The sequence below is a fragment of the Athalia rosae genome, chromosome 2, assembly GCF_917208135.1.
Source record: "Athalia rosae chromosome 2, iyAthRosa1.1, whole genome shotgun sequence".
In the NCBI taxonomy this organism is placed as follows: domain Eukaryota; kingdom Metazoa; phylum Arthropoda; class Insecta; order Hymenoptera; family Athaliidae; genus Athalia; species Athalia rosae.
Window position 1 is genome coordinate 22,030,791 of NC_064027.1, and position 26,887 is coordinate 22,057,677.

The 26,887-nt window shown below is 42.6% G+C and overlaps 2 protein-coding genes across 2 annotated transcripts in view; both read left to right on the plus strand.

Annotated features, from left to right (window-relative positions):
• The first annotated feature begins 864 nt into the window (after positions 1-864).
• Positions 865-1,460, plus strand: LOC105689289 (lysozyme C-like). The gene has a single exon (XM_012406204.4). The coding sequence runs from the start codon at positions 981-983 to the stop codon at positions 1,425-1,427; it is 447 nt and encodes a 148-aa protein (XP_012261627.2). The 5' UTR covers positions 865-980; the 3' UTR covers positions 1,428-1,460.
• Positions 1,461-7,056: 5,596 nt separating this feature from the next.
• Positions 7,057-26,887, plus strand: part of LOC105689288 (putative mediator of RNA polymerase II transcription subunit 26) — a 124,054-nt gene continuing 104,223 nt past the window's right edge. The window contains exon 1 of the mRNA XM_012406203.3: positions 7,057-10,166. Coding sequence (XP_012261626.3) covers positions 8,918-10,166 — 1,249 coding nt within the window. The 5' untranslated portion in view covers positions 7,057-8,917. The remainder of the gene's footprint in view (positions 10,167-26,887) is intronic.

The following is a 26,887-nucleotide window of genomic DNA, read 5'->3' on the forward strand; positions in this document are numbered from 1 at the left end:
GCTACAGACTTTTACTTTTTATTCCCTCGTTCCCTCAAGCGCCTGTAGGGAAATAATGAGCAGGTTACGCGTTCGAAACTCCAGGACGGTTGATCGGCGATAAAATATGCAAATGTTATAATTGGCAATTAGATGATAATTGTCGTACCGCAGTTAGAGATAATCTGATCGGTTCAAATCTGCTGAGGATGTATGCGCTTGTATTGTACGTTACGTGTGTACGTGTGCGTTCTGTACGTGCATGTGTACGCGTATATTTTATGGGGATATTAACGAGAGACAATTATATTCATTTATATCTTCGTTTTTTTTTCTGATTCATCGTACAGCGGTATTTGTATATCAGCAATCAGACTGTGATATCTAACGTGAAAAAGTTGGATCGCGATTCTGATTATCAGAAGACCTGATTTAATTAAAAAGAAGAAAACTGATATAGCATGAAACCTCGAGATAATGTGATCGATCCGACGAAATACTTATATTTATATTCATGAAAAATGTAATATATACTTCTGAGGGTGTACTATAGAATAATGACAGAATGAAGGGAGAAAGAGATAATTGCGATTATTTCCAGAAAATTTTTCAAAAACTACACTCTTCCAGAATAAAAATTTCTCAACTCTTTATGGGATTCCTGCATGACCGCATATATTCCGGTTTCTATCTCAATTTTCCCTGATCGTTGGCTAACAAATTGATATCATTTTTTTCCTACTTTCTCGGTTTTCCCTGACTATTGCAGCCGGGCACCGTATCTGTCGACTGCCACCAATCACACAACTCGTCGGGAGAGTATAAAAACGAGAAGGCTCGGCAGTACCTCGATATTCGCGTTTACATTGCGGTGCGTGCCGTATATATTACATACCTATACCTATATAACACGTAATATCGATAAATCGTACGGAGGACCTATCGTCCTGTAAAAAAGAGAAAAATAAGGATAAAAACAAGAAAAACTGAAGAGTTCAGCCATGAAGAGCGGTCGTCCGTCACTCTTCGTCCTTGTCGCGATCCTCGGTCTGACCTCAGCGAGGATCTACGACCGTTGCGACCTTGCCCGCGAATTGAGGGGTAGGCCGGACGTGGCTAAGGAGCATGTTCCCACGTGGGTTTGCATCGCTTTTCACGAATCGAGATTCGACACATCGGCGATCGGTCGTGCCAACGGCGACCGGTCCTGGGATCACGGTTTGTTTCAACTCAACGACCGCTACTGGTGCGGAAGAGACGCTCCGGGAGGCGTCTGCCGAATACCGTGCTCAGCACTGAGGGATCAGAATATAAGCGACGATTTACGATGCGCCAAGGCCGTATTCGATGAACACCGGAGGATATCCGGAGACGGTTTCAACGCATGGACTACCTACGGAAACTGCAAGGGATACGGTGCCCGAAAATTCGTCGAGGGCTGCTTTTGACGAATATTATATATTACAAGCGAACGGAAAGTAACACCGTAGTATACATTCAGAAATAAAAAATTCTATCCATTATTTTTCTACTTACTGTAAACCCTGATGAACCCTGATGTATTCGGCTGGCAGCTTGTGCTGCAGAAGTTGAAAGAAGTCAAAATACGAGCAAAAATTCGAAACGTGATGAAATATTTCTCCTCGAGCAATAATCGTAAGGTTATGCAGTCATTTTACGCAAATTTGTGGATGGCCACGTATTATTTCTTTTCGATATCTTCTCTTTTTTTTTTTTGTCACCTGCATGCAAGCGAGGAAAAGTTTCATGTAGCGGAGATTAATGGTGGCGATATTCCAATAATTAAGCCTGTACTCCGCACAGTATCGCTGTATCGGGGTCATCTGCAGGTAATACATATAATTTATATGTACGTATATAATATTAACATGTATATATGTATGTATTAGTTGTGCGGTCGGTGCGATGCACGCAGTTAATTATTGGCATTGCTCATCGGAATTCAATAAAACGTACCAGCTGTTCGCCATATTATGTTGTACGCTGTCACCGATGTACCACGAATACTTTTAACGGTCGAGAACGATGAGAAAAAATTCAAAAATCTCCATCGATTCGAATTCATCGGACAAATGAAAAGCCTCTTTAATTATCTTCGATTCTTTTTGTTTCCGGTTACACTTGACACGCGTCGAAAATGCGAATCAATGTTATTGGTTTCTGTCGATACAAGGGTAACACAAACAGTGGAGTGATACATGTACAGCTGGGAGATTCGAAAACATCGGAATGTGCAAAGTAGAAGAAAGCACGTTCACAAGACAAAATATGATCGAATAATCCGGCGATAACGATTCACGTGTAAAAAGTGTAAAAAGTGAACTATGATCCCTTTATAATTGTCTACGGGGAGATTAACGAAGAGATCAAATATTAGCCATGTACTACACAATGTTCATAGCGATGAATTTCGAACGGCTGATATCTGATACAAAGAGCTACGATTCACAGTTCGTTTATCACGACAATTATAAAGTTCGTTAACCAACGTTAAAACAAAGAGCTGAATAAACTTCGGGAGAAAAATTTTTCCAGAATTTCACCAAGCCGGATGATTTTAGCGTGTACCTCAAAAAGTGAAAGCTTGCAATATTCTCTTTCTGCACTTCTCGCCCGAAATTTTTGGTTATTTTGCAGATCCTTCGACTGCACACACACACACACGAACACACACACACCTACATAAAAAAATACCGTGGCGTGGTAACATCGCAGGGACGCCGATGAGCGATAACGGAGTTATACACAGAGATTTCAACGCCGTTGGAAAAAAAAAAAAATCTCCGCAACGATAGAAAAATGAACGTCAAAACTTTCGTCGGAATTTTTTTTTCTTTTGTTTTTTTCATTTCACATATCGCTTCATTCATCGTTATTCGAGAGTATAATTTTTTTTCCAAATTAATTGATCATTTTACATGACTTTGGACGCCATATATATGTACAGCTATTACGTATATATATACCTATATATATATACATGTACATCGCATTATATGTATGTATATATACGTATACGGTAGGCGGGTACATGGTATACGGCTTTCCCGCATTGTTTGCGCCTCGTTAAAATTAATCATTGCGGCGTTTGCCTGAACGAACGTCGTTCGCCGTTTCCTGTTCAACATGTATCTAACATCGATTGCTCGTTTGCCGTCGCTAATCTCGGTAATTACAACCAACAGGCACGAGCTGCTGCCGCCGCCGCCGCCGCCGCTGTTGCTTATAGAACTGTAGTCACCTCTTTATCCAACCTATACCCCACCTTATATTGTTACATGCGGCATTATGCCTCTATATGTATAGTATGCATAAAGGTGTGCAGACGTGTGCGATATCGTGCGGTATACGTTACCATAGACCGTATACGAAAAACGACAGTGCGGGAGGATATTCGCATAATCACCGCTAATGTTGTACATAATTGTATCGAGCAATTAATCGCCATCGATCGACGATGATCCAAGCGCAAGATTTTTATCGCTGCGATACATAATATACATGTGTACATACGTACGTACGTACATACACCGTCGAGAATTCATCGGCGAACGAATATTTGTCGCGCGAATGAAATATCAAAAGTATCCGAAAAAAAAACGGCGATAAAAAATAATAAAAACTAAATGGATTACGGGCTTTAACAATTTTCCCCTGGGATTTGTGCCACGGGTTGTTGTTTCTGGACGTTACTGTATACAGGATAGATGCGTACGTGTATACGTAGGTATGTATATATACATATATGTACTGCAAAAGTGCCGAGTGTGAATAAATCACGAGTCAACGTTTTTGGCAGTCCGATCTGTGGCGGAATTCTACACGAGGGAATAATTGCTGCTAATGTTGAACAATTTACAGCTATTACGTTCGTTCGGCGAATATAACTACCCCCGTTCATATGTACGACGGGGTTATAACGCACATACCTATATATATACATATTTTTTATGTATGTATATACGTTGGTACAATTCGTTTCACGTAACGCAAACAAAATCATTTCGTCGTTGGAAAATTAACCACGGTCATAAAATTGAATCGGTTATTAACTTTTTTTTTTTTTTTTCTTTGCTCACCTTTTTCTCGATTAAAGAGAAATAATCGAACAACGCTGCGCATTGTGTCACCCTCGTGGTATGTACGGATCTCGTTGTATTCCGACGTAAAAATGTTTGCAGTAAAACGATTCGATGTGAAGTTAAGTTTTTGTTTCACGCAGTGCGAGCAATCCTCTCCTCATGAGAATTGTCAGTGCGTTGAAAATACATGTATATATGTGTAGTGTGTTACTGCATACATACATACCTACCGAGGGGAAAGGTGGTTGGCGTATATATATATGCATGTACCTGGGTTCACGATATCCGATTGCAAACCTGGTCGCCCGCATAACGCAGGTATTAAATATACCATATGCATATATATATATATTCATACATGGGTAATATGTACAGATATTATGTGTATGTAATACGTAAGCGTTGTACGGTATAAACCGGCAAAAATCGATAGCCCGCGTAATTAACTGGCTATATTATATATGTATATATATATTACGCCCCTCATCCGTGTTAAAATTATGCGCCTCTATTGCTCTGGGTTTTATAATCAACTTCCTACACTGTAACATGTATATATACTATATAAAATTAACCTACGTGCGATAAACATACAAAACCCGAAACGATCAGAATCTCGTTTATTCATCATCATTTTATTTGATTCGTTAGCGCTGCAAATTCGCGGTGAAAATGAAAGGCCTTTTTCCAAATGCACCGATTACAGATACGTAAACCCGAACAATTAGGACGAAGAATTAAACGTATAATTGTATGTGCACAGTCGATATACGTGCACCAAAAATTTTCAAATTTTAAATAAACAAATCTCCGAAGCCTATGAAACGACGATAAGTTTATTAGAGAATAACAGCTCCGTTGATCGTTGATTGGATTTTACGCACGCGCCGCAGGAAACCAGTTATCTATAGGGGTTGCGTGTACACCTACGTCCGCGTCCGCACCACTATCAGCGTCGGCTGTACCCGTAATGTACGTACGTACCTGCGAAACGGATCGGAATAAACCAAACCTGGAAATTTGCGGAGCGCGATAGAAAGAGCGAGGGAGAGAAACAGGTGGGAAAACGATGCGATAGAAACGGTATGTAGTATTAACCGTCGGAATAGTGGGGTGGGGGGGGGGGTTCGGGAGTGGGGGTAAAGGGATGGTAAAATCGGAGGCTGTTCGGCGCTCACGAACCGGAAGGTAGAGCCTATCAATAATCAGGAGAAGATCGGCGTTTTGTCCGCTAATTGCCCGTCCACCCCCCTTACCAAACGTACACCCTCCGTTCGTTCGTTCGTTCGTTCGTTCGTTCGTTCGATCGCGACTCCCGGCACACCCCGCAATCAGTTTATATACTCTCCATTCCATTACATTCCACTCCTGCAGGACCTCCACCTCCACCTCCACCTCCACCCTCCACCTCCAGCGGCGATACGACTACCGTTGCCGCGCCACTACCACAACCAACACCGTTAACAGCGGCAGCTTGCGTATTACATACGGATCTCCGAACAACGTGGGTCGCTGGGATTCCTGGTTTCCACCTACTACATTCAACCTCCCGATTTACGCCGAATTTCCCATCGCCGGCACACACCCCTACGCAGAAATGCTCCGACATATATATATGTATACCTGCAACACGCTCGTATTATTGCCGTGTGTCGAGGCCCCCCCACTCCTCGAATAATCGCCCCACTTTGTCCCGGAATTTGCTCCGCCCCTAAAGACCAGTGGATATGTATACGCCGGGATCATGTGCTAGAATGTAATAATATTTGAGGCACCATTGTACGGGCGTACCGCACACTCCTTTGTGCGTTAAGTGAATCGGAAAATCACTCTTACGATTAACCAAATTCAACGGTCAATTTTCCACAGGAATTTTATTTCACGTACGCTTCGCCATACTTTCGCCACCGAAATACATTCTCTTGTACAAATTTACGCTGCTGCTTTTCCGAAAGCATCTGACCACAAGCGACGATGGGAAAAAACGTCGTCTACTTCGGACGGATCGACCCGAAAAAGGCGATACTTTAGGTGGATTTTCAAAATCACAGCAAACCCATAAGTCATCGGTCCCCGATTGGGTGCGAACATTATAATTTCAATTGTATATACTCGAAGTAATCCACGCCTCCGAGGATTCGTTTCGCGATGAAATACGTGGATGGCGAAAGCTGATCGGATCGCGTCGGTTTTGGTAAAAATTAGCCCGTTTTTTTCTCGCGGTTACGTCGTACGCGATGAATCCGAAAATAACGTTTTTTCGACGTCGTCCACTCCGTAGGTTGCTTGAAGTCGAGGTATAATACAAGTCATCGAATCGTCGATCGCCGGGGCTATCGGGGGGGTGTAAAGGAGGTTTGTGTGTCGAAAAAAAAAAAAACGTATCGGCGAGTGAGAGGGGAGGGGACGGCGAGAGCGGTCATTGCGGTGGTGAATAATAAATAAATCACCTCTGTAAATCGTCGCGAATAAAGATTCCGGGGTAGGTACGACTAAACCGCCTCCGACTAAATTGTCGAAAGCTAAAACGCCTCCTCTTTATTCCTTCCAATTCCCGATCCCCCGTCGCATCTGCTCCCACTTATAGGCCTCGGGTATATCAATCCCACCTACCGTCTACTACGAAACGGGTATGAGGGCGGAGAGGTTTTCGGTAGACGAGAGAAGACGACGGTAGCAAGAGGTACTCGGCGAAACGGGACAGAAATATAATTCGGAAAGAGGGAAGAGGGAAGAGGGAAGAGGGAAGAGAATATACAGTGTTACAGATAGAGAGGAGGAGGAGGAGGAGGAGGAGGAGGATGAAGAGTGGGGGCGCGCGCGCCGGCAGTTAACTCCTCAGTTTCCCTCTCTTCTACTCAGCGCCGAGCGCCGAGTGGGGTCGCACTTCCCTCTCCAACCCCTCAAACGTTTTCCCCCTCCATCGCATCCCCACCACCCGCAACCCTAAATCTTGCGGCAATCAGTCAGTAATCGGGCGGCAGCCGGCGCACGCGTTCGTTCTGTGCCTTTCGTTACGTTCGCAACCACGTTGTCGTTGGTTACACACTGATATATACCGCTGGTTGTGCTGCTGCTGCTGCTACCGCTGCTGCTGCTGCTGCTGCGCTGCTACCGCCGATGGTTCTTGTATCAAACTACCTGCTACACACCTTCCCCCACCACTAAACCACCGACGTTACCCCCCCGCTTATGGGGAACTAGGGAGAGGAACACGTGCTCCGAGGATACGCGGATCCGTATTTATGTAACACACCCCTTTCGCAACGTTATCCTATGATACCGATGATTTTCGAAACGTGCCATTTCGGGTGTATACATATACCTGTACAATTATGATCGATTAGTTATTTGAAAATTCGATACACGTGCAGCAGGTGGAAATTTAGCATTTTCATGATTCAGGTGCGAAGACATAAAAAGTGCGCGTTGGTTTTATCACGATCAAAGGAGATTCGACATTTTCCGTTTTACAATTGGTGAAGGGTTCGATGCAACGTGCTCCCTCATATTCGAAAGATCCATCGAATTCCAACCAAGCATCGTTTGATTCGTTTTCGAAAAAATGAAATAAAAACACTAGGGCTTCATCGACACTCGTGGTACACATCGTTCACACCTATTCGGAGTGTCCCCGTTAAAAAAACCAAAAAACCAAACAAAAAACAAAATCGGAGATATAACTACTCCGAAACAGCATGGGATCACGAGGTGGGGATGAATAGAGAGGATTTTGTCCGAGATAACATGAATGTGATTTGGCGAAATCTGTCGATTCGATTTTTTACCGCGCATTAGGGGTGGGTGGGTGAATCCCGGGTCCCGTATAACGCGAAACCCATAATTCCCATCCACGAGATGAGATCGCATTAGAGGAGCATCACTTTTGCGCAGGCACCAAAGTGCGCGAGCAATATAATACTATAAGCCATAACATAGACTGCTAACAGCCCGAGGGCTACTATACAGGCTATGGGTATCCACTACCACCACTGTACCACCACCGGTTACAGTGACGTTCAAACTAATTAACGAGATTTAATTACGCCTGGGCAATTAGCCCGCTCAGAAACACCCTTAAGGGTACTAATAAACTACTCGAAAACAAAAGGAACAAAAAAAAAAAAAAAAAAAGAAAGAGAAAAAGAAAATCATAAACTCCGTGGATATGAATTTTCGTGTGTGTGTGGATTACCTGCGTCCGTGTTCTTCAAAAGCGTATGAGGGCAATTAACGGTTCTCGATTGTCATTGTATTCCTCGAACGACGCGATCGAGTAACTTGCATTTTTCTACCGATCAACAGAATGTCATCATTAGTGGAAGTTATGTGAGATCGTCAGACTGGCTTTCGACGAGACGCTCTTAATTCAGTGAAGGTTCCGGAATCGTGTTTCTCGATCGACCTTTTATACCCTACCCTCTTGTTTTATTTTGATTTCAGTATTATTTTCTTTCAGTGTTATTGTTTCGTCTGATTTGTTTTTCGGTTTTTTTTCTCTTTTCTTTTCGTTCCTTCCGTTCTGGAAATGTGCAAGATGAAGAAGACTAGAATCGTTATTTCCGTGACGATATCTGTTACGAAAAACTGAGAGTTCCTTCGAAAATCCAACGGCGTAAAAGTGCGCGTTTATTGTGCAGTGCCCATGTGTGAGGAATATTTAAAAAAAAAAATAAAAAGATACACAGGTGCGGCATGATCACGATGATCCGTGGATATAAATTATCGCATGATATTTCATCTGAACCGTGATCCATTCAAATAAAGTGCGGTGGTGTCCGATTAGCACCCTGCACGAGGATAATTGATTCAACTATTCAAATATTTCGCCTATAATGACGGACACAGAGACTATGCAACAACAACAACAACAACAACAACAACAACAACAGCAACAACAACAACAACAGCAACAACAACAACAACAACCGCAACAAAAAGATGAGAACATCGCCCTGAGAGGCGATACCGGAGTCCCGGAGCAACGTCTGGACTCTTTGGTCCCCGGTGACAACAACAACGAAACCAAATTGCCCGCTAAACCATCGGAAGTTTCGGCAACCGGCGAAACCGACGGTCGTATCGTTGACCTCCACGGCACCGTCGGATCCCTGTCGAACGCGAACTCGACGAATCGCAACTCTCCCGTAAACAACACCGTCGTCGTCGTGAGCAACGTCGGTAGCGTAGGCGGTGCCGGAAACGGCGGAATAACCAACAGTCATTCGAATCAAGTCAATTCATGGCACGCGCACGTTTACGCGGCACCACCGAGAGCCCCGACACCCCACAGGATAAGCGACATACTCGGATGGGGGAGGCAGAATTCCGCCCTCAATCTGCACCATCATCATCACCACCACCATCTCCATCATTTGAACAACAACAACAACAACAACAACAACAATAACAACAATAACAACAGCGTGAATAACAATAACAATACTAACGACAACGGCGGTACGACCAAACTCCTGGCACCGACACCCAGGAGGTTGACGAGTCCGATGATACGGGCGCCCCTTGCCCTCTATTCGCCTTTGCCACCGAATTCCCCGGCATCGATGCCCGGATGTCTGACGTCCCCACCGTGCACCCCGAGTCCGGCACCGCCATTAAGGTCGCCCTCGTCGTGTGCGAGCATCGCGTCGCCCAAGCTACCGATTCACGGAAATATGAGCGAGCTGTCTTCGGTACGGTTGTCGTCCCACAATCAGCATCCCGGTTCCGCCGGTGTTCCGTTCATGCAGGACGGCGTTCCGGGATCCGGAGTCACCGGTGGTATCAATCACGCCGTTGTCGCCGATGAAGAGGACGACGCACCTCTCAATTTAACGACCACACCGAGAACCAGGAGTCCTCCGACCTCGCCGAGCTCCTCCGTGCTCAGCGGAAGATCCTTCTATTCAAGGACACCGCCGAATCCGTTCCGCGAACCACAGATCGAACACCATCATCAAATAGTCGCGGCTCATCACAATACTCACAATTCTACCGCGCAAGGTTTTATGCACAACGGGAGACACCCGGCCGACGTCATCGGTCAAGTTTTGCCTGGAAAAGTCGCGAGACCCACGATCAAGGGTTAGTATTACGTAACATCAGTATTTTCATCCTTTCATCTCATGGTACCGAAAGTAGCGCAGCTTTCGATCGAAGGCGATCGACAGTAGGATTTTGAACAGTGTCGCCCATCGCGAATCGCAACGTATGTCCACTCTAGTATATGCGACGGAAGGGACGGTTTGGAAACCTATTTTCCGAGGAGTACACTACCTACTCGTTGCGGGTAATTTCAGACAACCATCTCGATCGTTAATCGGTTCCACATCCGAACGACGTGAGAATTATATGAAGAACGCGATGAGAAACGCACCGCGCCGCGCAACGCGAAGTCAAACTCGTCGGTTTCTGTGACCGAAACTTCTCCACCCGCATTTTCTTTCGCTGTACGCGTTGATATGGAATGGAGATTTGAGCCGCGTTATTTCGGAGATCAGTTTGTTCCGCGAACGCGATGCGCCGATATTTTCGAGCGTCAACGAACGAACGAATTGTAACTCCCGGTTCGGATTACCGTTACACGATTACCATTACGAGGAGCGGGCCGTTTATCGCGCAGCGCGTGTATAACGATGTCACTCGCAATTAGTTCGGATCATTTGCAAATATATACGTCGCATTCAATTCAGAAATTTGCTGTTATGGTTTACATTAAAACGTAAAGGTCGTGACACCGTTGCGACTATTAATTCAATCGAATGGCGGATCGGTATTCCGATCAATTATCCGGATCGCCGAAATTTCATATCCTCGCAGCAGCGTTTCGGTGACATAACGTTAATGAATGCTAATTAGGTGCGAAACACTAATGAGCCATGGCGGAAAGAGGATCGCGGTAATGATCTCGTTTACACACATTTTATTCGGCTAAATGAATTATACATGACAAACTTTCTTTTTCCTCCCCCACTCTCTCTCTCTCTTACCGCCGTTCGTTCTTTCGAATAAATTTTATTTGAAAATATTTTTTGCGGCCGGAAAAAGAGACGCAAAATAATCGTTGTCGTTAGTGTTCGGAATATTACGATATCGCCGAGTGTATAATATAATAAATAATTCGAGTGTCTAAACCGTTAAACGAGCGGAACAAATTCTCCGCAAGAAAATTTTTTATTCGAGGGCGCGTTATAACGAGACCATCTTTCATTCCACTCCGATTCATTGCGGCTTTCGAACGCTCTTCATTTCAATATCTCCGTATACCCCGCGCTATATCGAAGTGGTGAATTTGGTCGATAAGAAGGCACTTAACTAAATTGGCATCTAAATAAGGCGTCGCTCGTTGACTTTTTCTTCTTCTTATAATTTCCTCTTCGTTTCTTTTTTTTTTCTCTCTTCTCTTTTCTTTCTTTTCTCTCCTCTCTTTGGTTTTCTCGTTCCTCCGTCTTCGGCTTCGTCTTTGCTGATTGTGAACGTAATGAACAGACCGTAGCTTATACCTATACTCTCACTCTCCGCTTCAAAGCGTAAGACCAACACAAGACTCGACAATTAATTATCATTCCAACCTGGCAACAGTTGTATATAATTACCTCTTCACGACGCCGACCTGCATCGCGTATACTTGTAATTTTGTATATCCATTGCGATAATGCAGAAACGTGGAATTTTTCAAATTAAATTAATCGATTTCTTTTCTCTTTTTTTTTCTTTTTTTTTTCTCTCTGTTTTTTCTCTCTACTTTCATTTTCTCACGTCCTTGAATCGGAGCTAATTCCATCACTATTTGCCGTGACATGGAAACTATGTATACATACATATATTGAGAACCAGTAATCGCACTTATAGGAAATTTCGAACAACGCTACGCGTTGTGACTTCAGGAAGAATTATGTAACATTCTTACGATTTCTAGTTTAATTTTTTCTCTATTTCTTTTCTTCTCTTCTGCCGCCACCATCCTCCCGTTATCTCAGAGATTATTTTTAACGAGTCACCGTTAAATTCTGGACGGGACTGATTAGTCGGATACCCCGGGCTCCGTTTCGTCTGCAGTTTTGGCTCCCGATTTCAAGGCCGAAATTTTTTCTCTTCGAGAGCCCGCGTGCGTAGGATCCTCCGTTTCCAGGGTTCTCTCTCTCGCGCGCCATGTGCGCGCGGTCTGAAAAAGGTATTTTGACTGGGCGGGAGAGGATTTTCCATTTGAGGAGGTCAGGTTTCGTTTGCCGTCCCTTTCAAGGCTCGTACTTAATATATCACACGGAGCTAGAGCCTGCATCCGTAGAAGAAAGTTACCGACACGTGGCTTCGGAAAAAACTGAAAACTCAACTCCGAGCGTCAACAGACCGTGGCCACCGCGTAGACGACGCGGTTCTTCGTTTCGAACGCCGATCGATTCTTCGTCTTTCAGAGTTGGCGATAAAAAAAAAAAAAAAAAAAAAAAAAAAAAAAAACCAACCAACGGTCTATTAAAGACACATTTGACCGTATACGGTGTGTAATGTCTCCGCTGCGCACAGCTCATATATTTGAGGGAAAAGTTTCGCGTCAATCTTGCAGCGGGAAAGTTGGGTTTTCAGCTTTTGGAGATACAGAAGTTTATATAGCCGTGTAGTCGTTCCCGTCATAAAATGGGCTACGAGAATGTCAAGGGAGGGGGGTAAGGGGGAGGGGGAGGGGGAGGGGGAGGGGGGGCTGAGCGGTGGTGAGAAAACAGAGAAAACGGTGAGGGAAAATGGGAGGTTGGTTGCTCCGCTCGGCGGGTGGCTACTGCCGCTGCCGCCGCCGCCGCTGCTCGCTGGAAGCCACAGGTTCATAAACTACGCGCTGTACGGGGCCAAAGGGAGTGCAAACTGCCTCTTAACACTCTCGCCGTTTCATACCCCCTTATACACCCCATGAAACCGAATCATCCCCCTTTACTTTTTCTTCGCTTTTACAATCTTGTCGTTCATCGTTTCGCGTTCAAACACCTCAACGCTATCGTGGAATCAATATCGTACGAATTCCGCCTCATTTTCCATTTTTTTTTTTTTTTTTTTTTTTTTCCAACACCGATTCAATGTCACCCTGACAATTTTTTCCCCCGATTCACGTCTTCCACGAATTTCGATCGTCCGCGTCTTTTTTCGGATTGGCTCATTAAGATTTTCTTTTTTTCGCTGCATATCTTGGAATGAATTGTATGCTGATCGTATGAAGATTGAAAAATTGATTCTTCTATTTGACAACGTTGATAGAAAAAAAAAAACCGAATTAATAATTTCCGTTTCATTTTTTCCACACAAACCGACAGGCCTTTACACAGTTGTGCAAAGCAGATGTATACGGAATAAATTATCGCGATATGGTGATCAGCTTCCAAAGGACTAAAGGATTAGTTCGTGTCACAATCTACATGATCCTCACTCAGTTTCCTAACCTTTTCTACCCATTGTATTCAGTGGGTATATATACCATACCCTAACGTGGGTGTAAATACCCGCAGACAATGCGTCATTTTATATTTAAATCCGGAACTTTTTCTGTCATATATACATTTGAGATGGTGTTTTTTTTTTTTCCGTTCCTCGAAATTCAGTTTTCATCTTTACGTAATTGGTCGTACTTCTATATATAGAAGTTGAATTTTTCCTTCGATTCTCGTGACGTCAATTATCGCGTTATGACGGCGTTCTATCATTTCGATCTGACAATATAATTGGCACGTAAAAGCGAATAATTCAACCCCAGCGCAAATTTATTCTACCTATATACACGTGAGTCACTTTCATGTGCTTTTTAGTCGCTGATCGCTTCGTTCCTGCGACTTATACACGCCAGTTTCCAGACGACTCGCGTATACTCCGTATAGCCGGTTGGATTCAACTATTGCGTGGGCCAGTTTTATCGCTCGTTAACAGATCGTTAAGTACCGAGAGTACGCGCCGTATACAAGTATAACGATATTATACCTCGCAGGCCGATCGTCCGATCGATTTCCCATAAATTCAACATATTTCGTTCTCGGTCAACCCCGCGACACGTCGTGCGCGAAATACCCACAATTCCGGGGGATATCAATCGTCGACGCTTTCGCGAGTATCTTCGAAGAACACCGATCGTTCGAAATCGATACCGAAAAACCAAAAATACCTATATAACATGATATTACATACCTGTGTACGTTACATGTACATATCAGGTATATAATACGCGGAATCGCGGTGATGTATAAGATTCCATGGGCGCGGATAGGTAAGACGGGAGTATGTACCAATTTATATGTAATATATATGGCTATGTGTATAAATTTTACACCGTGGTGTCTGAACTGTCGCACAGATTGCTTTAATATACATTTGCATAATTGGCAAACTTCTTGGGTGAGTTTTCTCGATGTGTACTCGGTAGTTATAAGTATACATATATATACGTATACATATAGATATAGTTACAGCGGGTGGTTGTGTAACACGGGAAGCCCTTACGCCGCAACTCTACTCGCAACTCGCAAACGGCAATGCGCGTAACGCGCGCGTTCGAGGAAACCGCCCGTATCCGAAACTAAGGGAAATTAAAATAACACCTCGTTACATATATGTATACTGGCGCGTACACCTAAGAAAACCACCGCATACATTAACCTTGTTTACAGAGGCTTCGAAATTTCCACGAAGTCGAACTGGCGGATCCGTTTCCAAGTGCACGGAAAATTAAGATCTCCTCCAACTGAAAAGCTATACAGTGATTCGAGCTGCACGAATCGATCGGCTGAACGATCCGCCCTTGGATTTTCCCCTTTTCTTCTCTGGCTCCGATTATAGTTTCAAAGATACACGGCGAGCTCCGAGAAATTGAAACCGGCGGTCGGTCCACCCCGTGTATAAGACTCGCGTTTATGATGTATATCGCAATTAGAATATTACATTCTAGCGGCACATAAAATAATGGGCGTGACCGCGTCGCTTACTCATCTCATATCCATACGTGCGCGTGTACGTACGTGTATGTATACGTATACATATTTTGTAATTCTATTGCCGATGCAAAGTTATGTAAGTTTAATTTTACACCCATACACCTGCCTTTTTCTATGTATATACATATACACATGTATAGTTTTAAACGAGTGCACCGCTGTACCGTGCCCCGAAGCTTTGACCAGATAACAATTTACGTGCATATATATACAACTACGTGTACATAGGTGTAAATTATTTGTGTATACATGTGTGTAACTCAGGGAGTGTTGCACGTATACGTTTTATACTGTATATGTGTAACGGTACGCGTGCGCGACTCCGGTGATTTATCGCCTTATATTTTCACCTGGCAGGTAATATACAATCTACTTGGAAATTCACACGTCTGAAGAGACTTCGGCGAGAACGTATTATAAACTCCGTAGCGTATCGACTGTGTGCGTGCCAACACACCGTACACGATCTAGCTATAAGGTCGGTGCGGATGAGTGTGTGAAAACATCATTTAGATGTAATATATGAGGCATTCCAATAAACCGAGTCAACTACTGATTTTCCCCTCGTTCTGAACTGTATCGGTATCGCAGTGTTTATTACCCTCGCTCTATGACCGGACGTCAAAATGTTTCTCATCTCATTTTGAACCAACTTTGAATATCTTTAGTATTTTGAAAACTTGGTAAAAATTCATGTCAGAAATAGAAAATTCTCCACCTCGGACCTGCGTATTTCAATTAATGTAAGTGAAAATTATTGTACATTCAATTTGTAATTTTCATAGGTATAAATGGTTCCTTTCTATATTTGAATAATTTCCGAAACGTTGACTGAAACCAAAGCGAAATTTATCGAGGAGAAATATACGTGTGTACGTACGTACGAGTTACACGTAAATCGGATATCGCGGAGATGGCGATGGAAAAATTATTACACGGTCGAGTTGGCGCGGAATACCTCATATAATATATGCAAAGAACGAAAGCAGAATTATTAGAAGGATGGCGGTATAATATTACAGTAAATAGTCGTGCGCGGTAAATAGACGGATGAAACAAAACAAAAATAAATTAAACGTAGGTATTAATAACATCGCGTGGGAATTATTTTATAACGTTGCATTACGCGCGCTGCAATTACGTGCGCGTATTTATACGATACGTGCATAGATATAGGTATACCGTATACCATATCGTTCGACTGCGGGAACGACCACGTAATTCGGCTGGGACTTAACGACGAAATATGCTGACTGACGGCTGACGAGAAAGGGCAACTGCGATCGAGGGAAATAAAGCACTTTTCGAAAAATCAACCGCCTGCCGTCCGTTCATAAATTTTATTTGTTCAGCCCGCTTCTGACACCAAATGCGTTATAAACGGGTTCGTTATATGGGTGATTCGAGCTCCGTATATATAAATGAGAATGTGCCTCGTACAAGCGTAATTGCAAATCCGTATATATATATATATATTATATAAGGTAATTGTAGTTAAGAATCGACTATTTCAAATGAAATGAAATTGAATGGAGTGGAATGGAATGTAAGACAATCAAACTGCACTGCAATTCTACGCCTGCCGTAATGTATATACATGCATATATATGTATATTCGTGTGTGTGCTACGAACTGATTGTGATTCGCATATGCGCATATGTGCGTACATACGGCAACGAGAGACCTGCATGGTGTATAGCTGTGTGTGCGGTGTTTACTACAGGTACGGTAAACTGCTACAGTAACAACGTTATGACTCGAGTCTTCATTTGCAGAGTGCGTCGAATGCATTTTAAGACTCGACTCGACTCGACTCGACTCGACTCGACTTGACTCGGCTCGGTTCGACTCGAGTTGACTCGACTCGAAAACACGTGGATGTACGAACTGTATTATACCATCTCTAAACGCTCAGGTTTGCATATATTACACATAAACGTGCACCGCTGAATTACATCATTGCGTTACACCGGTGACTATGGAGTGCAAAATTATATTCACGCTCATAGAGAGAACGGCTGATCGTCGGGTTTGTATAACGTGTCTAATTTCGCCAAGAGACAACATTCCACGAGAATCTCTTGCAACGGATAAAATTTGAGTTTCTCCGTTATTTCGGCGTAAAATTGGAGAAACGAAAAAAACTAAGATTGACGCGTGTGTCTCTTGTCTTCGGAGAAGTGCGAGGAATGCACGTCGGATCGGCAATAGCGTTTATGAGATACGCAAAGTGCCGAAGTACCAACGCGCACCAGCGGGTATAAATTTACGGGTTGATTTCAGGCTTCGGTGTCAGCGTGTCTCTCTAACGGTGTCCATTAGCCGGCAAAGTGTGTTGGGGACTCAAGAAAGGATACTAAGGTGGGAGGATAGGTGGCTGGTATTTCGGGCGTGAATCGCTTATTGATCGTTTGCCCATCCAGTGCGGAGTAACTTCCTCCTGCTGCAAGCTCGGTGGCTCGCTCCCCCGATCCCCTTTTCCGCCCCGCCGTCGCTTCTCGCTCTCTACCTTTCCTTCTCTCTCACCCTCTCCCTCTCTCTCTCTTTCTCTCTCTCTCTTTCTCGGTCTCTCTCTCTTTTTCCCTCTGTATCGTGTATAGTAGTTACAGCCGGATATATACACGTACAAGCTACGCGATACACCCCACCCAATTAACACCCCTGAACACGCTACCGCAAACGATGAGGAGGGAGGAGATCGTGGAAATGGGAAACCCGGAGAAATTTAGTACCACGAAGATTCCCTTAAAAACTAACGGCGATGCGAGAAATTTGTCTAGTTTTTCGATTTTCCGACATGCCTGTAACTCTGCAACGGTGAAAAGGATTTTGAAATTTTTTTCTTTTTTTTTTTTTCATAACGAGATAATTTAGTCATCGCGATACAATATCACGATTGATCATCACACGTGTACCTTTGATGAAACTGATCACTCAACGAAAACAAAGAAATTCAAAGACGAAATCAACAAATGATAAAAATTGGGAATAAAAACTCACGACCTAATATATTCAATCGCGCCTAACAAGTCGCTTCTTTGTTCGTTACGAAAACCGCGTATAATAACATTATTCACTCCGTATGTTTCAACAGATACCCAAAAATATGTCAGATAAGGAAAAGGAGTTGGAATTTTTTATTCAAATATAATAAATATATACACACGCTGCTTATAATGCACGTGGATATGGTGGAATATTCCGTGTCCGCGGAATAGAAGATAGTTTTTCTGAGAATTTCGATAACGCGAGTTCCACTTTTATTACAATTAATAATTATAATATGGATACAAGTTGTCGAGTAACCGAAGAATTTTCGAACAAGAATTGATGTAAACGCACACGAGAATGTGTGCAAACGAACTGGCGTCCCGATAATTATAATGATTCTGGGAACCGAGATTGATTTCAACGGAATTTTGAAACCACTCGCCCAGATAGAAAAGCGGAACGGATAATAATACAGCTAATCTCTGGCTGCTGCTGATGACGATGTTTTATTGTTACCGTAGATTTTATGTGACAAGATCATAATGCCAGCGGAAAGATGAGTTCCCCACATCCGCTTGCATGGGGTCACAGAAAAAATAGTAGGAAACACACACCGCACAAAGAGCGGAAAAAACAACAGAAAATTGCCGATTCGAAACTCGAGTGAAAAACTTCTGTTCCATGGATTTCGCTTCTCAAGTTTATCTTCCGCGTCGACGGATGCAATTTTTTCGGATACTCACCACAATTCGAGATGGCTCGATTTTTTTCTTCTAATTTCTAGCGCCAAAAGTTTCGGCAGAAAATATAGTTCGGCTGGTCGGTTCCTCGCGCCCACGTGTTCGAAAGTCGGTGGATGTTTTTTTTTTTGCCCACCCCGTACGTGTGCGGAGGAAACCACTTCGAATCAGGGAGGGAAATCGCGCGCGTATTTTCAAGTGGCAAACGCGATGTTTGAGTGTAGCAATCGTTGGGTTTCCGTGTCGACGACTTACGTAACTCCGGAAGGGGTTCAGTTTTCACGTTATGAATATACACGGGGTGGCGCGAAAATATTGGCCGTATTTTAAAATACGGAAAAGTGCCGAGGACTCGAACGCACCCCGTTGAAATTTTTTGTCTTTTTGTTTTTGCAATTTTGAAAACTCCGTGGATGAAGATCGTTCACTTTTTTTTAATCATCGAAAATCATTGAAGCGACAATTATTCGCAGAATCGTTGGATGATCAGGGTATGGTTATCGACAACCGCGATGAATTCATCATTGAATCATGTCGCCTGATGACTTCGAAATCATTCTCGCGAACGATATCCAATCGAGATTGTTGGGATTTCGGAATCTGGAACGGAAGCTTCCTTTTTCTAATTCTTCGGAAATCGAAGTTCGATGGGACGTGTTCTGCAGGTGTCGATATTATTAAAATTTCTACGTCGGGCCGATTTTTAAGGCCACCTTGTATACGTCGTGGTTGTATGCATGGGTGATGGGGTGAAGAAAAGGGGGATAAAATACTACCGAGTTGGTGGTAAAGTTTAGCAAGGGTCCGCAAACTTTAGGATTGAATTTGCGGAAACCTAGGAAAACGTGACTTTGAACCTTTTTCTTTACCCACCAGCTCGGAATCTTTTCATTCTCTTTCAACCCCCATGCCTTTCTTTCTCATTGTCATTTAGATTCGTTTTTTTTCTTTTTTCAAAATTCCTTGTTCCATTACGCCTACGATTTTTCGATGGAAAATTAATCGGAGATAAGTATCGCGAATAACTCCGCTTTTAAAATAAATTTCAATTCAAATATACTTTTTCTTTGCGCATCACACACTTCTATATATATGTATGTTTTTTATGTACCGGAAGTGTGTTAATTATACGAATATATCGGGTCTCGTGCAGCAGAATATACCTACACATAATAGATATAGATTCTCGGAATTCGAACGTCGAACTCGATCTTTTATAATATCTCTTGCAGCATCCGGTGCAAATAGCGTACACGTTTACTCTGTTATTATACGTAGGTGGTTCGACCTAATTAGGGCTTAATTTTTTTTGGATTCCTCCAAATATTGCGTTCTACCTAACTAATTGAACTGATATACAATGACGCGTGAAATCGATACGCGATAATCAGGATCATTCGATGTATTCAAATTATACTATTCACTGTTGCGAGTAAATCGTAAAACGATATTTAGGAATTTCTCATGAAATCAAATGAAACTCCCCGAATGAAAATGTTGTAGTTTCGATCATGAAGATAATTACTTATACTAATCCTTCGTATCATCGAGGATAACGTATGAATTTCGTTACGATCTTTTTTTCGCGATACGATTCAGAACCGGTTTCAATCATATCTTTGTAACATCTTCGCACAGATCGGGACGACGATCGTAATAATTTTTTCCATACTTATAGATTGCGAACCGCTAATTAGGTCCCGAATAGCACAAGCTGCAACACGGAGTCGGAGAACCGGTCGCGAAAAGTAAATGCACCGATATAAAATTATTTCGATGAAGCAATTAAATGAAAAACCCCATTTTTTTTTTCTCTCATATATATATATTCAGCTATTAGAATCGTTTATCTATTTATTTGTTTTATAACATCCGGTTTAGACGCCGTCCCTGAAGTTTTTATACCAGTATTTTTTTTCGGAATCATGTCATTTGAATTATAAAAATCTTTTATGTATTCCTATGCCCGTACAGCGGATTGACTGACCAATGTTATCTCGATAGAAAAAAAAAAGGAAGAAATTGTTCTACGCCTTGGGGGTAATGGAAATCGCCGCTTGCTGATCCAAATAAAATAATTCCGTTTTTTTCTCTCTCTCTCTCTCTCTTTGTTTTTAATTCACATTTTTTCCTCTGTGACCAATCGAAAAATTGCTATCTCGTTTCGTTGTAGTTTTAAAAACATAAACGAGACAAGGTAGTGAATGAAAAAACAAAACTATATCAAAGGTAGGAAAGAGGAAAAAATAGACGAAACCTAATGTCAGAATGAATTCCACCTGCGGATGGCAACGAATATATATAAACTGACGTAGAAACGGGAGCGAAAAACACCAGGATGAGTTTTGATAATTGAAATGTCGTGATCGTCTATATACGATATCCTCCACAATACGTAAATATAGGTACACGGAGTGCATGACGTCATTCATTTGATATCACTTTTATGTGTCATGATATATACTACCTTTTATGTGTATCACCGGAGAGTAGACAAATTCAAGGAAAAGTGATGGAAAATCGTCGTTTCTATTTGCGTTCGGTGAGCGGGAAAAAGACAAACGGACTGTGGATGAATTTTTCATTTTTCATTCGATCGGAAATTTTTAAGTACATTTCATAAATTTTTTAATCATGAGCGATGAGCAAACTTTACGCGAATACAAATTCACGCCGGATAATCGCGCGTCTCGATGCAGATTTCGGTTTAACGACGGAAGCCGACGTAAGCCCGTACAATCTACGATATACTACGCGTACATATGTTTGTATGTACACATATTTATATACGCTATCCTATTTTATGTTCGTACATATATACTCGTTAATTCTGGGCACACTCGATTTAACTTGCAATCTCTCTGTATGGCTGGTCAAGTAAATACATAGGTACATGAGGAAGGAAAGATCCGTCACTCCGCGTTGGCCCGGAAAAATGTTTGAAAAAACGATAGAAATCGAAAAAAAAAAAAAAAAAAGAAATGGAAAAAAAAAAACGGTAATAAGAAAATTTTCTATGCACTGGCGCCCGCAATACGGTAACATCCGAGCTGGGGCGCACGCTTTGAAGTATTTACACTTTGAATCTACCGCGCGAGCAAATATATGTATAGTACGTGTGTATATAAAACATGCGCATCACGGACAACCCCCTCCCCCCCCCCCCCGCCGATCAGCATCAAATGTATAGTACGTAGCGCGCAAATTCTGCCGCTATACCCTCGCCGCTTTTGCTGGTTTTGCTGGTTTTGCTGAGCCGCTGCCCACTCGACACGCGACGTCTTCACTCTCCGCCTAATAAGCGAACTTTATCTGCCGCCGTGCAATTTCCACTAACCTCATCATTCCCCCTTTTTTTACCGAGCTCCTCTTCCTCGTCGCACACACATACCCGCCGAGGTATTATATAGCTATGCGAGATGCACGTGAACGCGGTGGTTAGGTATGCACACGTGTCAAGCTTGTCCCTCGCGTATGTACATACATACATGTAATGCGTACTCTCGGATCGCGAAATTAACCATGGAAATTGGCAAAAACCAGAACCTCCACCGTACCGCGATCCGATCTCTCCCGCTTACGCGTTATCCCCATCGCGATACACGTTAGACATTTCATGCCGACTCTACCGATGATTTCCATCGACGCGATTCGTCAAATTTGAAAAATCATTTTTTATACATTCTTCGTTGAATTCCTCGATGTCCCGGGAATTTTCGAAGCAATCGAAACATTCGGCCGTTAACGTCGAGTTGAAATCCGTTCGAATTCTCGAAAACTTTTACCAATGAAAAAAAAAAAAACTGAAATACTTCGATTTCGCTGAATTCCATTTTGGATATTTGATTTGATTTTTTTTTTTATTTTCTGTTGTTTGTGCCGCCATCGTCGTGCGGCTGCGTAGATTATATTACTGCAGAGATTTGATTCGCCGTTGAAACCCCTCTGCGAACATATTTATATATTTATATATATGGATAAATTATTCTCATTTGGTTCACATCCCGCGATCGTATAAATATTACGCATCCGCGTATGCGTAGGTATACGTACGTATGTATAACTGCAGGGTTGGGTACGCGTGGCTAACGATCGACGAAACCTATCGAACGCCTTCGGCTAACTATAAGGAGGTAATTTGTTGTCCGCTTTGCTCGATGTGCACGTATGTATTCACGTGTACAAATATCGACCTTCTCTTTTCGTGTAAAAAGTGAAGCGATGAGAAAATATGCTCGAGCTTTTACGTATACCTACGTACGTACGTATTCGTATAACGCAGGTACGATGCACCGATACACGCAGAACTCGGAGGAATGCGGGTGAAGGAACAAGATAGACACGATGCGCTGATCATACTCTTCTTTTCCCATGGGATTCACCTCGTTAACTATCTTTCACGTGCGCTACATTCTATGCCAAATCACCCGGCTTTAGATCTTGTGACCATTTTACAGAGTTTTTTTTTTCAAAACCCCGTTTTACATGAGAATAATTACGGTATACCCACGCTATCGAAAATTACCGAGACAAAAACAAAGGTAACAACTCAAACCTTCGTTCTCCACGATTATATCAATGATCTACGAATCCAATTTTGATTTCTTTCTTTTTTTTTATTTTCACGGGGAAATTTGACGCTTCTTGCTAATTACAATTCTAACACTACAGTTTTGGACTTTTTTTTTTTTTTCATTCTCTACGAGCTTTTTCATATGAAAACGAGAAAAAAAAACGCTTCGGAATGACGTGAGTAGAAGTAGCTGGAAAGATGCTTTACTTTTATTTCGTAATTTTTTTTTCTTTTTTTTTTTCTTCCTACCATCCGGTTCTGAATAATCGTATCTTGAAAGAATTCTACCCGCTAGCCGCGTGACGAGTACATAAAAAGGATGTTTCATCCGAGTTCATCCTCAGAACCTCTACTCCGCAGAATTACACAAAAAGTAATTAAGCAAATATATGCACGTATTTAACTGCCGAGGGTAATTTTTTTTTTTTTTTTGTAAGTTGGATGGTAAAAATGTGGGGCTCGTGTATACGCGGGACGTGGTACACTGCAAGGGTAGGGAAATTAGAAACGAGCTATGAGAAGGTTAGGAGAAAGAGAGAGAAAACTCGGCCGTTTTATTCGGTAAGTTTACGTATTACGTATTCGTCGTCGGGTGAGGTCGACCTCTTGTTAGTAACGAGGCTTGCGATAATTACCAATTCTAGCTTGAAGCTTGAAGCTCGAAAGCTTGAGAGCTTGCGGAGGTCTCGTCAGGTACCCAACCGTGATATCCTTATATACACGTACGTATTATGTACGTGTACGTGTTGTACACATTAAAAGTATATAGCCTATATTATACGTACGTACGTATCTGCTGCACCTCGTTTACCGCACGGTTCGTCTTCGCGAATCACATAAAGACGTCGTACTCGAGTTGCGTGTGTATGGGATGACGTGTAGCGTCTACATGACACGAGTTTTCACGTATTACATTATATACGTATATCTGCGTATAAAGTAAGACTATTTTCTTTTTTTTTTCTCTTTTTTTCTTTTTTTTCTCTCTTTTACTTTTCTACCCACTTGTACTTTGAGCATCAGAAACGATGCCACTTTACTTCACGGTCTTACCCTCACCGCGATGCATTTCATCACACGGGGGGTTTACTTCTGATGTGCTTTATGGTACATCATACGGCAAGGTGAATAAAAAAGTTGCGGTAAAAAATGTGACATCATGAACTAATTAGCTGCCGCGACGAAACTTTTACTTCAGAACTCTCTTCTTCATCTTGGTTATAATTTTTTTATTTCCGGTTGTTTGTAGTTTATTTATTTATTTTTTTCCATTCCTACAGAGGGCTCGAAAGAGACTGGATTCGAAACAGAGGCAGGAAATATGCCATTTTGATTTGGATTTTTTGTTGTCTTCACGTTTTCGGAACGGATGTGGTAACGTGGAAGAAATCCGCTTGCTTCCTATACACGTGTATTTGTAATAGAGTGAAAAATAAATCAAAATAATTGAAGTACGTTCGGACGTTTTGCTGAGTTTGCGATCGTAACGTGAACTGGCACGAAGTATGAAATAAACAACTCGATGCGAGGAGAGGAAGGATGAAAAATAACGAAAATCATTGCGCAGCAAAAACATTTCGTTGCTCGGATATTTCATAGAAACACAATATCATATTTAATCTTCAGACTCCACACGCTTATTGTTATTTAATAGAAAACGTTGGAACAAAAACGTTGCTACAAAGAGATAAACGGGAAGGGGGTTGGGTTCGATAAATTTTTTGCCCGTTTGAAAATCCTAATTTTTTTCGTCCATCCGTTTAATTTTTATTCGGGGTGCAATGATCATCCGGTAGATCGTTGCAATTCGACACGTGGGCCAATTTAAGCAGCCCATAGAGTTTACCTAACCGCCATTACCAACGGTACAACAGTTTGCTGAGGGTAAACCAATCATCGACGGTGTAGAGACCGTATAGTTACCATCACTCTCTCTCTCTCCCTCTCTCTCTCTCTCTTTCTCTCTCTCTCTACCCGTTCTCGGTCAAACCTGGTGTACAAGGGTGAATCGGGTGGACGTTGATTCGAACTGAAATACATTGACAGAAACACGAACGTCTGAGCAATCTTTGTTTTATATATAAATATATATATATATACATCGTTGGCACCGTCGCTTTCCCGCCGTGGTGTTATACCGTCTCCATGGCAACCGTTCGCACAGTAACCGTTGCCACGGTGACCGTTGCCATAGGAACTATTTCAAATCTCTTTCGAAGACTAGTCGAAAATAGATCGCGTGGAATCCATTATTTATTAGATTTTGGTAATTTTGTCGAGTTTGCGGACAAGTTGGGAATGAAAAGTTTGATGAAAAGTACTCGAGATTACATTCCATTTGCGAAAGATGTTATTTTACTTTATTATAATTAGCCGTGTTACCGCAAAGCTTGCGGTAAGAACGCGGTGGGTATTTTTTCTCTTCATTCTTCCTCTCTGTCTTCGTGATCTTTTTGTTTCCCCCCCCCCCCCCTCCCCCGCCGCACTATCCTTCTCTCCGTTTCTCTTCACTAATGCAATTATATACCTAATACCATTATATAATAATTACTCGCCGTTTGTCCGATAGCTCTTTTGTTTCGTGCATAAAAGCAGAGCTCGGCTATACCGCTTCCAATTCTTCTTCTTCTTCGTCTCCTTCGCCTTCCTACCTTTCCTTCCTTCTTTTCTTCGTCTTATCCCACTTGGATTGCCAAGACTCTCCGCCGCCGGTTGCTGCATCATCAAACTCTTCTTCGCCTCCAGTTTCTCTTCCCCCAAAGCATTCCGCTGCCTCCGCCGCACATCAACGGCTAAAACGTATACGCCCGATGCTCGCGGTGCCGTTAATATTCCTCCGCCTCATGCTTTGCCCACATACCCGCTGTATACGTACACACACACACACACGTACACGCGAAATATGTACGTATAACGTGTACTCGCGCGTACACTCGTACACACACACACACGCTCTCCACGTGAAACAATGCCGCGCTAATCAGGAAAGATAAATTCGCACTTAAGGTACTCCGCATAATATCGCTGCGCGTTGCACGGCGTCGCGTTTCTCTCCCATCTCCTCGTTCTTATTTTTGTTTATTTTCTTTTTTCGTTCACTCGTTTATTTGTTGTTTGTGTTTTTTTTTTTCCCTCGCCTCGCTCTTCTCCTTTTCGGGGCTACGACGCAACACCGACGAAGATCTTTACGTGGTATTAAAATTCTGTTCGTTCTTTGAAAGCCTAACTAACCGCGTGAATATACATCAACTCGCGATGAATAGCCATACATTAGCCATTTGATGCTTCTGTTTAAATTTACCAACCTCAAATAGTGTAGCCGCGGCGCCGACGAATTATTAGAAATTTTCTACGTACATCGCGATGCTACGAGGAGAACAATGAGAGTCGTTATCGTTAATTCGGTTCAAGCATCTAAAACCACCCCTTCTTCTTATCTTTCTTCTTCTTCTTTTCTCTCCTCCTCCTCCTCTCATACTCGAGCAAAGGTCGTTTTCAGAGCCTACGGAGAGACAGCAAGAGAAAGTGCGTTTCAT

Excerpts from the sequence above, each read along its gene's own strand:
- LOC105689289 (XM_012406204.4), top strand. The coding sequence starts at position 981 with ATGAAGAGCGGTCGTCCGTCACTCTTCGTCCTTGTCGCGATCCTCGGT.